Below are 12,840 nucleotides of genomic sequence, written 5' to 3'. Positions count from 1 at the left end.
CGCGGCGCTGCGTCCGGGACCCGAGCAGCCCCGGGGAGCGGCGGGGCGCGCCGCCGGCCTCCAAGGGTTAAGTGTCGGCGAGCCTCCGAGGGGTGGGGACTCCGCGGCGCCGCGACTTCCGCGCGCCCGCCTCGGCCGAGCGCCGGGCTGTGGGCGCGGGACTCGGGGCGGGTCGGGACGGGACGCGGCGCCCTCCGAGCGCCCAGGGGAAGCCGCGCACCCGGAGACGAAGACGAAAGAAACTGAGGCCGGGCCGGGCGTGGCCCGCACTCCTCCCAGGCAAGTAGGGCGCCGGGGGCGCCGCCCGCGCGGGTGGGCTGGGGCCCGGCGGCCGCGCGCGGCTCCCCGGCGAGCCCGGCCCCGCGTGGGGAGCGCGCGGCCCGCTCCGGGGGCGCACGGCGGGCGCGGCGCCGTCCTTTCAGCCACGCGGTGCCCTCTGATGGGAAAATCCACGCAACTTTCTACTGTTCTTGTAAGTTTCACTTTGACTGGAAAACCCATTTTTTTTAAAGAAACCTCCGAGCCTTAGGCAAATAGCCCAGCGTCTTAACCGGCTTAAAGGTTCTGCGCGAGCCTCAGCCCGGCACAGACTGCTCACGGTTTGGGTTGTCTTATTTGGCCTCTTGCCCAAAAGCTAATTTGGATAAAAACCATTTGGGCAGGCAGCTGTGAGCTAGTTTTCAGTATTATATTAGTGAGGACCTCTCCAGTTTTCCCTGGCAGTAAAATTTTAAAAATGGGGGGGGAGGGGGGTCTTTAAAATATGATCTATTTTAACACTTTAAATAGTGTGTTGGTTATAAACGGATTAAGCAACTCTTTTATATGTAAGCAGCTGGAGAGGAGCCGGGGTAGAATACTGTCTTACTTCCTTTTGAAGCACAGGGAAGGCTACTCGTTCCAGCTGTGTGACACTTAAATATACACCACCTTTATACTGTGGAATCATTTGCTCCTCAGGGCATTTTCATTAATTCGTTTCACAAATACGAGTCAGCTGATAAACCTGGTCTTTAAAGAATTCCCCCCTCCCCCAGACCAAACATCCTCTTCTAGGACTCCCCCATTTCTTTTCTCTCTTATTTAAACAACCACCAAAAAGGGGGGGGGGGAGCATCTGAATACTTTCAGCAATAAAGATGAATTTTTAAAAGCAACCTTCTTTAAACGACTTGAGGCCTCTTCTGCCCTCTCCTCTGGGCGTTTTGTCTCCATCGGCCCCTTGTCACCTGTGGAATCCAGTGTCCACGCATAGCTTTCACTTCTTACGACAGGCGGTCGACGGTGCCCTCCTGCTCCTCGAAATGCTCGCTTGGTTTGGCTGCCTGGTCGCCGCTGTCTCCTGCTTTCCCTTCCACCTGCTGGTGCTCCTGCGTCTGCAGCTTCTCCTCCCCCAAACCACTCAGTGTGGGCCATTTTCCTTCCAGCCGTACTTTATCCCAAGGCAATTTCTATCCCAAGCCATAGTCCATGGCTGTGAATAACATCCGGAAACGTAAAGCTTCCAAATTTTTATCTCTAGCTTTGCTTCTCCTGGGCGCCAGATGCACACATCCAGCTGTTGACTCACCACCTCTGCCTGGAGGTCTAATAGGCATTTAAATGGGGTCTGTTCAGAATGACGGACACCACAACCACCCAGGCCTCCCTTCTGATTTCCCCTCGGTGAACGTTACCGTCCTTCAGCCAGACTGAAACTCTAGGAATCATCCTTGGTGCTTCTTTTTAGCTCCGACCCTGCATCCAACCATCCAGCAAATTCCATTGACTCTGCCTTGAAAAGAGGTCTGGTCTGACCACATCTTACTCCCTTTCTCATGCAAACTACAGTCTGTCTTACCTAGATGACTGTGAAGTCTCCGATTTACTCTCCTTGCTTCCGCCCCTGTTCCTCTACAATCTTTCTACAAATAGCAGTGACTTTTTTCAAATATAATCAGTTTTCACTTCCCTTCAAAACCTGTTGGTGGCTACTTATCACAGTCATGAAAATCAAACTCTTACAATGGCTTCAAAGCCCTGTGTGACCTAACCCCTGACGGACTCTTTCTCTGACCTCATCCTCTCCCTCTCCCTTGCTTACTCCACTGTAGGGACCCTGATCTTGCGGCGATTCCCTTTGCCTGCCCTGGGCCTTTGCTCGACCGTCATGGGCTGTGCACCTTCACTTCCCTCACTTCCCAGCTGAAATGCTCTATCTCAGCGATTCCTGCCAGAGTCCTTTTGTAACACTTTTTGTTACTGCCCCTCAGGTGGGTTGCTGTTAAATACTGGTATTCCATGAAGCTGCCGGTTGCTAGGACTCTCTAATGTTAAAATGCACAACCATCTTTCTCTTGAGCCTCATTTTGATAAGATATACAGTCCGCCCTTGAATTCTGTGTTTTTATAAAATGTTCTTCCTGGTTGGGAGAAGATTTTCCCTTTAGTGCCAGTTCTCATTTTTAAATATAGAAAATGAAAGAAAAATACCACCCAGTTTACAGAAAAGAATATGCAATAATGATTTTAATCAGCTCCTTTGCTTCAGTAGGAAGCAGTGGTCTCTGATTTGGAGACTTTCTGAATGGTACCGGTAACTGGTAATTTAAATGGAAAAGAAAAATGAAGTCACTTTTGTTCAGAAAATATTATACAAGTTTTTTAAGTGTAGGGACTAAGCAGACATCAGAATATCAAGATTTTACAGCAAAATTTACTTCTCTTTTTAAAATATATGGGAATGGAAATGAAAAACAATATTTTTATCTTTAGGAAAAGCTGTTGGGGAATAAAGAGACTATTTAATTTATAATGCTTATTTATCATTTTAATCCCAAGGAACTTGTTCTGTGATGTTATCAGTAGTATATGTATTACTCTACCTTCTTTTAGAAAAGGAAAAGAATTGTTGTTTCAGAATTGGGATGCTTGAATAAATATGTGCAATGGAAGATTAAATAAAATTTTAAAAATAAGTGGATTTGGAATGTAGATCAAAGAGAAGAGTAGGAGGATTAAAAGGAAGCCAGGCGGGAAGTTAGAATCAAAACATGTGCCACAAGCTTCTGTCTGTGTGAACTAGAGAGCACCCAGCACCTGGAGCTTCCCAGCAGCTGAGCCAAGAGACAGGCTTCACAGATGAAAAAGCAGGTGCCCAGGGAAGGTCTGTTTGTGTATTTTTGCTTTTTTACCTGGTCGAAGCAGGTGTGTGAGTGTGTGTGTGTGCACACAAGCACGTGTGTGTGTTTGTTTTCAAGTAATTAAATGTCTACTTGTTCAAGGACCTGTTTTGGGTACTATGGAGAGGATACTGCTCTGTGGTGCTTGTAATTAAGGAGAATATTGGAGAATCCCATTTTGGTTTAGAGTTAGCAAACCCAGACTCTTGGAAATTTTGCATATAGATAGAAAACAAGAGGTCAGAGTTAAACCTGGAGATGGGCCACACCCATCAGGAATGTGCAGGTGTGGCTCATAAGGAATAGACTTATATGGGCACCAAGTGAACATGATCTCTGTTTAAAATACAAAACCTAGAGAACAATTTTTTAGATTGTATTATTGTAGAAAAAGGATATTTATAGTTATACATACATTCACACACCTGCCGAACACAGATAACCAATGTTACCTTTTTGCTGTGCTTTTTTTCTAATCTACTCTAGTTTGTTTTACAAAGCTGAGATCATACTGTATATCCTATTTAATATTCTACATTTTTTCACTTATTATTATGGAAGCATTTTCTCATGCCATTAAATTATTCATAACATTCATAAATGTTTTCAATGATTTAATACGATTGAATTCTATTATGTTGTTGCTCTTCCCCAGCTTTTGGACTTTCTGATTGTTTACCTTCAGTGGAATTTTGGCTAGCCCATGACACTCTGTTAGTAATAAAAAAATACAGTGATATAACTCATACTTCAAAATTGCAGTAAAATGTCTTCATTGATCCTGTGACAAGAGAAAGCTGAGCAAATTGGAGGATCTGAAAGAAAAACCCATGTGCAGGGAGCTGGAAGAAAAAAGGGGAGAGAGGTAGGAGATGAGGTTGGAGCTGAAGGAGTTAGATACAGGGCAGCATTGACCATAGTAAGAAATTTTTATTCTAAGAGCAGTAGAAAGCCATTGCTGGGTAACAAGCAAATGGGAGTAACTTGATCAGATGTATGTGTTTAAAAGATCCTTGTGGCTGCTGAGTGGAGAAAGGATTAGATTGAGCAGAGTGGACAAAGGAGACCAGTTAGGAAGCAGTGTAGTGGACTAGGGGAGAGATACTTATCTAGAGTGAAGATGTGGTAGAGAGGGAAAGTGGAGCAATCGGAAATGTATTTTGGAGGTTGAATAGACAGGACATGGTGGCAGCTGGAAGTGAAAATGTAGGAGAGGGAGGGGGGTCAGTGATGCCTCAGGTTTCTGGCTGTCATACCAGGCAAGTGATGATGCCATTCACCTTGATGGAGTATTCTGGGAAAATGAGGTGGAAGCTACCGCCCAGGCTACCAAGGAAGACAAGTTAAGAGTGCTGTGCAATACATATTATAAGAGATGTGAGCAGGATATTATGGGTGTCCAGGGGGGGAGTACTTAACCTGACAATAAAAGAAAATGTTTTCTGCCAAATACGATCCTTGAGCTGTGCCTTGAAATGCATGCACCGTATTTATATTCACTTAATTTTCAGAAATGCAACATAATCGCTCATTTAAAAAATCCAACAAGATATATTTGGATTGACTAGTCCTATTCTGATTGAGTCAGTAATTTATATAATACAGATGATAAAGAGCTATCTATTTGGCTATCTCTCTAAACCTCAAAAACTATGTTAGTCATATTTGGAATTGTCTCATTCATTCATTCTGAAGGTGTTTTTGAGTGGTTACTATGTGCGAGACTCTGGGGATATAGTGGTGTACAAGACAGATTTGGTCATTGTTCTAGTAGATTTTACAGTCTAATTTATAGCCTACCAGTGGGAAAAAAGAGAAACTGAGCAGATAATCATACACGCTGTTAATTAAATGTAGTCGTGTTTAGTGCCTTGAAGGGAAGATACAGCGTACTACACTCCTGTGGAGCCCATAACTCTAACCTTTCTAATACAAGCTCTGGTACCTCATGAAAAATACAGGCGCTGGTTTACTTAGACTATAAATAAGTATCAATAGGTAATATTTTCTAATTCTTTTATTTATACTGGGCCTTTGCCATCCTTATAGATTCTGTGCAACCTCCAAAAGAAGAAAATAAATGACAACTGATACGTAATAATGTTATTTCAGTATAAAATCAGGATGGATTCAGATTCCACCTATTCCTGAAAGTATTGATTACCCTAGTTGGGATTTAAAGGGTATTTTCAGCGTGAAGTGAAAGGCAAGTCCACATGTTCCTTGTCTGGAGGACACAGGTCTGTCCTGTCATGTCCTGGAATCATGGCACTCCCATGCTGTCGTCCTGGGGTTGGCAGACTTTTTCTGGAAAGGGCCGGATAGTAAATATCGTCAGCTTTATGGGCCATATGGTTTCTTTAGTAACTACTCAACTCTGCCTCTGTAGCATGAAATTAGCCACAGACAGTACATAAATAAGTGCGCGTGGCTGTCTTCCTATACAGCTATATTTACAAAACCAGGCGGCAGGCCATGTTTTGCTGCTGACCTGCTGTAACTCCTTGTCGTGAATTTGGATGCTGTACCAATCACAAGTTAGTTGCAGAGAACAGAATCTACTCTAGCTAGTTGAGGCAGAGAGGTATGCATTAGAAGGTATTATAAGATTTACAGTCTCATCAGGAAAGTTGAAGAGCTAGACTCCAGGTTGAGTTTCTAGGGAAAGCTCCTAGCACCACCTAGCAGCATTGGCCTAGTGTTTCTGGGGCCTTTGCCACAACCAGGAAACCTGCCAAATCAGGAAGCTGCCAGTTCCTGAATTACACCAACTCTGCTAGCGTCTTAACCAGCCACATAGCGGCCTCACGCTGTGCCTGCCTTCATATTTCACCCAGACGTGCAAGCACACCTGACTGGCAGAACCTAACTTACATCTTCAACCCTAGCTTCAGGGGAGTCTGGGAAATAGAGCTTTTAGTACTTGTGTACAGGAAGTTCAGGAAGGTACACTGAAAGGAAGTTGGAATCAATTTTGCATGAGCAAATCTGCAGGAGTACCCCTTTGATGACTTCACGTCCACACCCCCTTCTTTCCTTACCGAAACTTCCAGACAACAATCGTAATGGCAGTATGCTCTCTTCCAAGATAATGCAACTATCCCTCATAAAAACAGAAGTGCGTTCACCTTCTCCGCAGGAGGTAAAACCCAGAGTCCACAGGTCAGCACCTTATCGGCAGTGTTTGTCACGAACATTGTCCCCATGACCTAGCACACTCAGGAACTGCGTGGCTTCTCTGCTTTCCTAGGGAAAGGGGAAGCTGCAGAGAGAGAGAACTGCCTGATGACTGACGGGATGACAGCTCAGCCTTCAGAAGCTCCCACCCATGCCTTTCATCCTTTCTCCCAGCAAATTGCCTCTGTTTCTAGGCGTTCCTGGTATCACTTCTCTCAATGAAATCCTCTCCGGACCCTGCGTTCATTTGTAGCTATTGGCCTGTCCTTTCCCTCTTAGCTGAGCTTTCCCCCTGCTCAGGCCCCCGCTTCCTTAGACTCCAGCACCCTGCATCTGGTGTGGGGCTCCCACCCTTGCTCTGTAGCTGCTCCCACACACCTCCAGGTGCTAAAAGTGGACTCTGGCCCCTGCTGGGCGCACGCCCTCCTCTGGCTCCAGATACCGATCCGATCAGTGCCTGATTTTCCTTCTGCTCCTTCCTCTCCTTTGTGGGCCCCTCCTCCTCAGGATGCCCTCAGGCCCTGCTTCTGTCTCACCTCTCCTTTCTTTCTACAGTTTCTCAGTTCCTTACGGGAGCTAGCACCCAACTTTTATCCCCCATACATAAAGATGCTCTCCTGAGCATGTAAGTGCCTATGTAAGTGCCGCCTGGACAGCTCCTCTTCTAGGTTACGGGGACCCCACCCTCCCTATATCCCAAACTGGATTAATTAGTCACACACACACCCCCCATCTTGGAGAATGGCAACACCACCAAGTTACGCGAGGCTCAGGCTTGGGAGGCACACCTGATCCTTCTTTCTGCCACCCGCCCGCCTTTGTTACTTACTGCATGTCTTAGTCTTCATTATCACGTCCTTCGGTCAGGACTCTGCTTTCTCACTAGGTTATTGCACCAGCCTCTCAACGGATTGTTCTCCCAGTTGAAGGCCTTACCGCCTCCTAGCCTAGTCTCCTTACTGTAGGCATTTTAACCTGTTTAAAACAAGTCAGGTCTTGTTACTCCCCCACTTAACACCTACCAGGGGCTCTCTATCTGCCAACGAGATCAGATGCAAAGTATCTAGGCCCCTTAAGCTCTCTAATCCTGTTTATCTCTCCAGTCTTATCTCTCACCACTACCTTCTTCCAGCCCTCATAAAGGTGGACTGGAGCCACATAAACACCTGGTGCAAAATGATCCTAACAGAATTTGCCCTCTGATGCCTGTGTTTTTGTGAATGCTGGTTCCACTGCATGGAAAATGTCCACCTTTTTCTCGGCCTTACTAACGCATGTGCTGTTCCCTGCTGCAGGTGCCCTTCCTGAGTGCTTTCGTAGCACCTGTCCTCCTGAAGGAAGCACCAGTGCAGTGTGTCCTACTTATCCTGGCTTCACAGCCCTAAAACCCAGCAGGTCTCGGTGCAGAGTAAGTTTTCAACAACATTTATTAATAACATCGAAATGTATTGACAAGTGAAGAAACCATTGATTTTAATGTGTATGTGCCACAAGATGGTGCTGTTTAGATAGGAAAGAAAACAAAGGCTGGAGGATTCAGGCTCTGTACTAGAGGTCTTAATTTTAAATGTGTTAAATTTCAGAGGCAGTGATTTAAACACAAAAGCATTTTCTGTGGTAAACACATGGACAGATTTAAAAATTGTATACATGTATGTAATCTATTATCAAATTATTACTGATTATTTGACTTACTGTTTGGGAGCTTCTCTTCTCAAGTTAAAAACGCAAAAATTAACTCTTAATTTTAGGGCAACAAGCTTTTAAAGAAGGTGGTATTAGGGTTCTCCAGAGAAACAGGACTAATACGTCAGAGAGAGAGGAAGAGATGGGGAGATGAAGGGAGGGAGGAGATATATTTTAAGAATTTGCTCACATGATTGTGGGGGCTGGCAAGTTGGAAATCCACTTCCCTTTTCTATCTGTACTCATTCCCTTAATAATTTCATATAGTCTTTAGGTTTAAAATACAATCTACACACAGATAAATGCCAAATACACATCTCCTAGCTGGACCTTTCCCCCAGACTCCAGGCTCTCTATTCTGTGCTTAGTCTACATCGTTAGCAAATCTTGTCCTACACTGTGCTGTGTTGCGTATTATATTGAATTACATCAGGAGACATATAACGTCTGGCTGTCATCATTAAGACTGATCATTGGATTAGGGTGGTGAATCTGTTCTATCTTTGAATTTTTTTGTTATGTTCATTGAATTTTTTTTCCAGATGCATTGGTTTTCATTATATTGGCCTTTTAAAAGAAATCTCCATAGCTATGTCTTTTTTTTCAAATTGCTTAAATTTTCTTTCCTTTTTCCTGTCCATATTCTGTGATTTTTTTCAAGCCTTTCCACCATGTTTAACTGATACGGTTTTGATTTCATATATTTCATTCTTTGCTGTTTCTATTTTTCCCTGATGGTGTTGGGTCCTTGATTTGTCTACAGCTTACCCTCTCATCTAATTCTGTTATCTCATCTTTAATATTTTTATTTTATTGATTACATATTCTCTTTGTGTCTCCCAGAGCATTATTCAAGGTGGTTGTCTATAATATAAGAAGCATGCACCGAGAGTAAACCATGCTGCTTTCTTCATTGAGAATGTCTTATAGCAAAAAAAGTCAGCTGAACTAAACAGCACACTTAACTGCTGTAGTTGTTTGACATCCTGGCACAATCTCTGTATCTTGTCATAGACTGGCACCAAAAATTTCGGAGACTAGCAATTTGTCCATGGACTACACTTTGAGTGGCACTGTGCCAGAGCATAAGCATTTGTCGTGTAAATTTTTAGCTTCTTTGTTATATACTCAGTAACAGTAATAGCCGTTAAAATTTGGGGGCAGCAGTGTTCATAATAGTAGTAAACTGGAAACAGCTTACACATCCAGGAACAGGGGACAGTTATAGTACATCCCTATGCTGGAAGATTGTCATTATAAATAGGAATGAGGACGTTCTCTGTGTGCTGATATGGAAAGCTCTGAGGTCCTAGAATTAATGGGAAAAGCAATTTGTCTGTATACTGGTGTTTGCCAGTGTGTGTATGTGTGTGTGAGTGCACTTACCTGCCGCAGCTAGTTATCAAGACAATGATGTTAAGTTGCCTTAACAAACCTATCTCAATGAATAGTGAAGATTGTTGTAATTGGCACAGTAAATAGATGTCTCTGAATGGTTTGACAGTTATTTTGTTATGCAGGGGAAGCTTCCTTCTTTCTGCAACTTTGCATAGTAAAACCTTTTTCATAATGCAGTAACAAAGCCAGCAGTTAATCCTAACTGGTGAGGAGAGTTCAAATTCATTTGTTCTTATTATTTGGTATGTATGTATGTATGTATGTATGTATATAGCTGTTTAGAGTTATTATGCCTAGAATACCTCTTGGCGGTTGGCATAATATACTATGGAGTCAGAACCTGAAGTACAGATATAATAAATGACAGTAGATGACAATTCCTTCACTATTCAGAGGTGGCAGCAAACCCTTTCACTCTTTATATACCTTAGGAAGAAGTTCTCTGTGATTTCTTATCTTTTCTTCCCATAACAATTTTTTACCATTTTTGCTGAATGGTTTCTTCTAAACCTGAATTATTTTCATATACGAAGCTGTATTACTTATGTCATTGTGAATGTGATTCTGATTTCTTATTGAACTCTGGCCTTTGCCCATGAACAAAAAATAAAAATGCTCTGGAAAATAAACAGTGTGGGCCCATATTTTAAAATATGGGTTCTATATTCATGTATTCTAAATTTTCTCTTTTGATAAAAGAATCCCCCTTGTGACTGCCTATTTTGGAATTACATTACCAACATTATCTGAACATTTATTTAAATTAGAGTCACATGGAATACTTTTCTTTCAGGCTGACCTAATTCTTCCACTCTGAACACAGAAATTTTAAAATAAAAGAATGAGAAAATCACAAGTGTTTGTTTCTATATTTCACTTCCAAACTGAGATGTTAATTTTTCCCTAAGGGAATAAATAGTTTTACTCAGTATTCCCAGGATTAGCTGGAGAAAAGTATTCCTTACTTTTCATAACCCTTCTTATAATTTCTCCACCAGCCCCATGACAGCACTGATGCCTGACCTTAGACAAACAAGAAAGCTCCAAACCAGGGAGATTTTTGCATTTTTGATCTTTTTGTGCTGCCAGTAGAGCTGCCTGCTGGCCAGCTTTAGGGTATTTGCATGCTGTACTGTATTTGTGTTTGATGTAAAAATAAATTTTATACTTAATATTTGAATATTCTGTTTCTTTAGCTTTTCATGTTTCTAATCTACATAATAATTTGATAGTGGAGGAGTTGGATTTTAACTCCAGATGGATAGAGTGGTGTGGAACCTCTTCACTACAGTACCAAAGTAACTCATTTTAATCTGGAGGTTCATAGTGCTAATATAGTACCATTTAAAAGTTCCAAATGCCTCCTATTATATTCCCCTGGACCCTCGGTTTAACGTATCTTTGACTACCTGTAGTAGCCCTTTGAAGCTCACAAGAAACAGGTGATTTTGTTTCTCAATGATCTGATATTTCTTTTCTTAGGACCTATATATTATCTTTTTTAGCTTTTCACGTTGAATGCAACTTTCTATCTTTAATGTTTTGATTACATTTACAGCGTTCTTCTCTCTGTTATTTCTTCTTTTAGAATGAAAAGAAATGCTGAGAAATAAAGCTTTTCTCCTCTGACTTGGATGTTTATCATGGGTATCGGGAAGTCTAAAATAGATCCCTGCCCTCTTTCTCTCTCTCTGGGTAAAAGCCACAGCGTGGATACAAGTGAAAGACGTCCTGAGCCAGAGTCCGGGAGACGCAGCGTCTCCCTGCGCGATGTCGCCGCGCCCAGCGGCACCGTGGAGACAGCGGCAGGAGAGCAGCGGGGAGCTGCGCGCGGGGACGGGGGGCCTGAAGAGGAAGCGGAAGAAGACGTGTTCTTCAAGTTTGTGATACTGCACGCAGAGGAGGACACAGACGAAGCCCTCAGAGTCCAGGATCTGCTCCAGAATGACTTTGGCATCAAACCTGGAATCATCTTTGCTGAGATGCCGTGCGGCAGGCAGCATTTACAGAATTTAGATGATGCTGTCAATGGGTCTGCGTGGACCATCTTACTGTTGACTGAAAACTTCTTAAGAGATACCTGGTGTAGGTTCCAGTTCTATACGTCCCTAATGAACTCAGTCAACAGGCAGCACAAATACAACTCTGTTATACCCATGCGGCCCCGGCACAGTCCCCTACCCCGGGAACGGACTCCCTTTGCTCTGCGGACCATCAATGCCCTGGAGGAAGATAGTCGTGGCTTTCCTACACAAGTAGAAAGAATTTTTCAGGAGTCTGTGTATAAGATACAGCAAACTATATGGAAAGAGACAAGAAAAATGGTACAAAGGCAATTTATTGCCTGAGATGGAGCAGAACAAATGGCTGGCTCTTGTCTCATAAAACAAATGATTTGTCTTCACTTGAGAAAGCAGTTTCCAGGAAAAGTTTAAATAAAACAGATCCTATTCTTATAGGAACCTAGGGAGCACGAGGAAGATAAATTTCTGCTGGACAATCAAAGAATTGTGGTACTTTTTGATGTTTCAGTAAAGTCGAGAATGTCAGTTTCAAGAACACTAGTGTCACAGTTTTCCTAGTTCATGAGCATGACAAAGGATATTCTCAATTCACAGTCTTTGTGTTGAACCTTGAACAAAAACTTGTATGATAGACATTTTAAATATATAACACTTTTCCCTGGCTGGGTGGCTCAGGTGGTTGGAGCGTTGTCCCATACACCCAAAGGCCGCAGGTTCCGTTCCCAGTCAGGGCCCATGCCCAGATTACGTGTTTGATCCCTGACTGAGGCACATACGGATGCACCTGATCGATGTTTTTCCTCTCACATCCATGTTTCTCTCTCTCCCTCTCTCCCTTCTCCCCCGCCCCCCGAAATCAATAAAAACATATGCTCAGTTGAGGATTAGGAAATAATAATAATTTAAAAACATTTTCACTGAATTTTGTTTTCAAAGGACATGCATAAGAATGGCCCAAGGGATCTGATCACCCCTCCTCCTTGAGACACCCCTCATGAATGTTGTGATAAAGCATCCACCCAGTTGTTACCCAGAAATCTGGTTAGCCAGAATAGAACATATGGAATGTTGAGTGCTGATGAACATGAAATCAGAAATAGACGTGAGAATGGTGGGACTTTTCAAAAGAATCCAGTCAAATGTATTTTTCTTTCTGCTGGAATTTGCATATTTGGAGGCAAGTCCCACCACTGGTGGTCAGAGACTCCATGGAGCAGGGTTGAGATGTCCTGAGAGCCCGAAGCTCCCCATGTTGGTCATCTTCTGTAATCAGGGCTTCATTTGCAGAGCTTCTGAAAGGTGTATGATTGTGTGTCCTCTGCCAGATGTTTTTTTAAAATCAGTTACCTCTCTTATGGCAACCTTTAAAAATTTCTCTCATGTACAGGGTTCTA

General features: G+C 43.1%; 1 protein-coding gene across 2 annotated transcripts; it reads left to right on the top strand.

The window, feature by feature from the left end:
• Window positions 1-398: 398 nt before the first annotated feature.
• TICAM2 (TIR domain containing adaptor molecule 2) lies at window positions 399-12,285 on the top strand. Of its 2 annotated transcripts, XM_016224937.2 has the most exons (3): window positions 399-472; window positions 7,634-7,746; window positions 11,011-12,285. In XM_016224937.2, the coding sequence occupies exon 3, from the start codon at window positions 11,057-11,059 to the stop codon at window positions 11,768-11,770; it is 714 nt and encodes a 237-aa protein (XP_016080423.2). In that variant the 5' UTR covers window positions 399-472; window positions 7,634-7,746; window positions 11,011-11,056; the 3' UTR covers window positions 11,771-12,285. The 2 variants fall into 2 exon arrangements, with proteins under 2 accessions (XP_016080423.2, XP_016080425.2); XM_016224939.2 differs by lacking the exon at window positions 7,634-7,746.
• Window positions 12,286-12,840: the final 555 nt, after the last annotated feature.

This window comes from Miniopterus natalensis, chromosome 3 (genome assembly GCF_054644295.1).
Source record: "Miniopterus natalensis isolate mMinNat1 chromosome 3, mMinNat1.hap1, whole genome shotgun sequence".
In the NCBI taxonomy this organism is placed as follows: Eukaryota; Metazoa; Chordata; class Mammalia; order Chiroptera; family Miniopteridae; genus Miniopterus; species Miniopterus natalensis.
Note: the sequence above shows the minus strand (reverse complement) of the source record. Positions and strands in the feature narration are given on the sequence as shown.